The sequence below is a fragment of the Bison bison genome, unplaced genomic scaffold (assembly GCF_000754665.1).
Source record: "Bison bison bison isolate TAMUID 2011002044 unplaced genomic scaffold, Bison_UMD1.0 scf7180017864217, whole genome shotgun sequence".
Classification (NCBI taxonomy): Eukaryota; Metazoa; Chordata; class Mammalia; order Artiodactyla; family Bovidae; genus Bison; species Bison bison.
In genome coordinates, this window is record NW_011494789.1 from 4,047,771 (window position 1) to 4,050,672 (window position 2,902).

At 54.5% G+C, this 2,902-nt stretch overlaps 1 protein-coding gene across 1 annotated transcript in view; it reads left to right on the forward strand.

Annotated features, from left to right (window-relative positions):
• BMP1 (bone morphogenetic protein 1) overlaps window positions 1-2,902 on the forward strand; it is a gene marked incomplete at its 5' end in the record, with an annotated part of 39,031 nt that overhangs the window by 28,410 nt on the left and 7,719 nt on the right. The window contains one exon of the mRNA XM_010845495.1: window positions 560-685. Within this exon, the coding sequence (XP_010843797.1) occupies window positions 560-685 (126 nt within the window). The remainder of the gene's footprint in view (window positions 1-559; window positions 686-2,902) is intronic.

The following is a 2,902-nucleotide window of genomic DNA, read 5'->3' on the forward strand; positions in this document are numbered from 1 at the left end:
GAACCTCACCTTGGACGGAACGGGCTGGGGGCTTTGCGGCCGCCCACCCCCACCTCCGCTCGGCCTTGCCGGCCCACCTCCCTCTGGCCGGACAGAACTGGTGCTCTCCTCGCCCCCACCCTCCTCACATGGACAGGGGCCCCTCCTTGCCCCCCGCCCCCTCCCATTTTGATGGTGTCTGTGACATTTCCTGTTGTGAAGTAAAAGAGGGACCCCTGCGTCCTGCTCCTTTCTCTTGCAGTCTGCTTGTCCATGTGTCTGTTTTTCCACTTGTCCGTCTGTCCAGTAAGCAGGTAATGGTAGAGGGTGCCCATGCTGGTCAGCTCCAGACCCCAACCCTCCCTCCGTCCATTTCAACTTTCTCTCCGCACAGCTGGGCCCCCTCAGCTGGCTCTGCATGAGGCAGTGCCCCGGACCCCCACCATCGCCTTGACCTCTGCTCCCTGCCCTGCCTCCCCCAGGGTGGGGAGGACGCCCGGCCAGGCCCCCCACTTCCCTTGGGGTGCCACTGCCCTTGGCCCGTGCACAGACCCGTCCTCCCTTGCTTGCTCCCCTGCAGACAAGGACGAGTGCTCCAAGGACAACGGCGGCTGCCAGCAGGACTGCGTCAACACCTTCGGCAGCTACGAGTGCCAGTGTCGCAGCGGCTTCGTCCTCCACGACAACAAGCACGACTGCAAGGAAGGTAAGTGGCCCCAGTGCCCCGGCCAGCTGGCAGCCTGAGAACCAGGACTGCAGAAAGGGCTCAGAGACGCCATCTCCCTCGGCCTCTGTTTGGACTCAGGAAGCTGAGTGACCTCTGAGGTCACCTCGTTTCGCCTTCCACGCTCCTCCCTCCACCAGCAACATCCAAGCCACACACACTTATGGAGGGGAGGGGCTTGCGGCTCCCCCCAGGCCCTGTCGTCAAGCTGATCTGGTAACTAGCGCTCATTCAAATCCATGTTCAGGTGTGTCTCTTCGTTCCAGCCTCCCTCTGTCCAGGGGGAGGTGAGCTGGGACCGTGCTGAAGAGCTGGGCTCTGGAGCCAGGCTGCCTGGCCCAGCCCCACCGCTTAGCCAGCTGTGGGCCCTGAGCCGCTGACTCCCTCCCTCCACACCTGGATTTGCTCGTAGGTACTGCCTGCTTGGGCAGCGACACTGTGACGTGCTCCGAGAAGTGCCTGGCTCGTAGCAAGCACAATCACATGTGTCACCATTATTGGTCACATGCTCTGACCCCTGGGGACACCTAGAACAGGGCTGCTGCCTCCCTGACATTGAGGCTCTGCAGAAGCTCAAAAACAGTTCTTGTGTCCTCTCCCATATCACGTGATACCTCCTCTTTGTACACAATACAACCCTGGCCTGCTCCCTGTGGTCAATACCACTGTGGACCATGCCAGCTGGCAATGCATGGTCCCCAGCTACACAACGCAGACTCACCTTTGACCTTGAGTGTCTGTGTGCCCTTGGGCCAGTCCCTTCACCCCTCTGAGTTCAACTGTCTCACCCATGAGATGGCCCTAAGCTTTCAAGCCCTTGCTTTAAGCACTTAGCACAGGGCCTGGCAGATGCCTCTTCCACACGGTCACTGTGTGGACAACCAAGGTGCCAGTAAATAAACTGCCAACTAGAATAAACATAGCTGAAGCACCGAGTGGACGCTCCAGGGCTTTTCAGCCCATCACTTCAGTCTCCCAGATACGGAGTTCCACTGACTCACAGAGCCCCCACATCGTTTAGCTAGGGGGAGGACCTTCTTCTGATGCTGTTTCTGAACTGCATGCCATCTCTGTGCTCTCTATGAAAATGAAGGTTTTGCTAAAGAACCTTCCACACCAGCGTCTACAAGAGAGCAGGAGCAGGTGTAAAATTCCTGGGAGGGTAGCCTGTGTGTGGCTCTGAGTCACTGGAGAAGCCCACATGGTTCCTTACTCAGTCAGATCAGTCACTCAGTCGTGTCCGACTCCTTGCGACCCCATGAATCGCAGCACGCCAGGCCTCCCTGTCCCTCACCAACTCCCAGAGTTCACCCAAACCCACGTCCATCGAGTCGGTGATGCCATCCAGCCATCTCATCCTCTGTCATCCCCTTCTCCTCCTGCCCCCAATCCCTCCCAGCATCAGAGTCTTTTCCAATGAGTCAACTCTTCGCATGAGGTGGCCAAAGTGTTGGAGCTTCAGCTTTAGCATCATTCCCTCCAAAGAACACCCAGGGCTGATCTCCTTCAGAATGGACTGGTTAGATCTCCTTGCAGTCCAAGGGACTCTCAGGAGTCTTCTCCAACACCACAGTTCAAAAGCATCAATTCTTCAGTGCTCAGCTTTCTTCACAGTCCAATTCTCACATCTATACATGACCACAGGAAAAACCATAGGCTTGACTAGATGGACCTTTGTTGGCAAAGTAATGTCTCTGCTTTTCAATATGTTATGTAGGTTGGTCATAACTTGTCTTCCAAGGAGTAAGTGTCTTTTAATTTCATGGCTGCAGTCACCATCTGCAGTGATTTTGGAGCCCCCAAAAATAAAGTCTGACACTGTTTCCACTGTTTCCCCATCTATTTGCCATGAAGTGATGGGACCAGATGCTATGATCTTCGTTTTCTAAATGTTGAGTTTTAAGCCAACTTTTTCACTCTCCTCTTTCAGCTTCATCAAGAGGCTTTTTAGTTCCTCTTCCCTTTCTGCCATAAGGGTGGTGTCATCTGCATATCTGAGGTTATTGATATTTCTCCCGGCAATCTTGATTCCAGCTTGTGGTTCTTCCAGCCCAGCGTTTCTCATGATGTACTCTGCATAGAAGTTAAATAAGCAGGATGACAATATACAGCCTTGACATACTCCTTTTCCTATTTGGAACCAATCTGTTGTTCCATGTCCAGTTCTAACTGTTGCTTCCTGACCTGCATAAAGGTTTC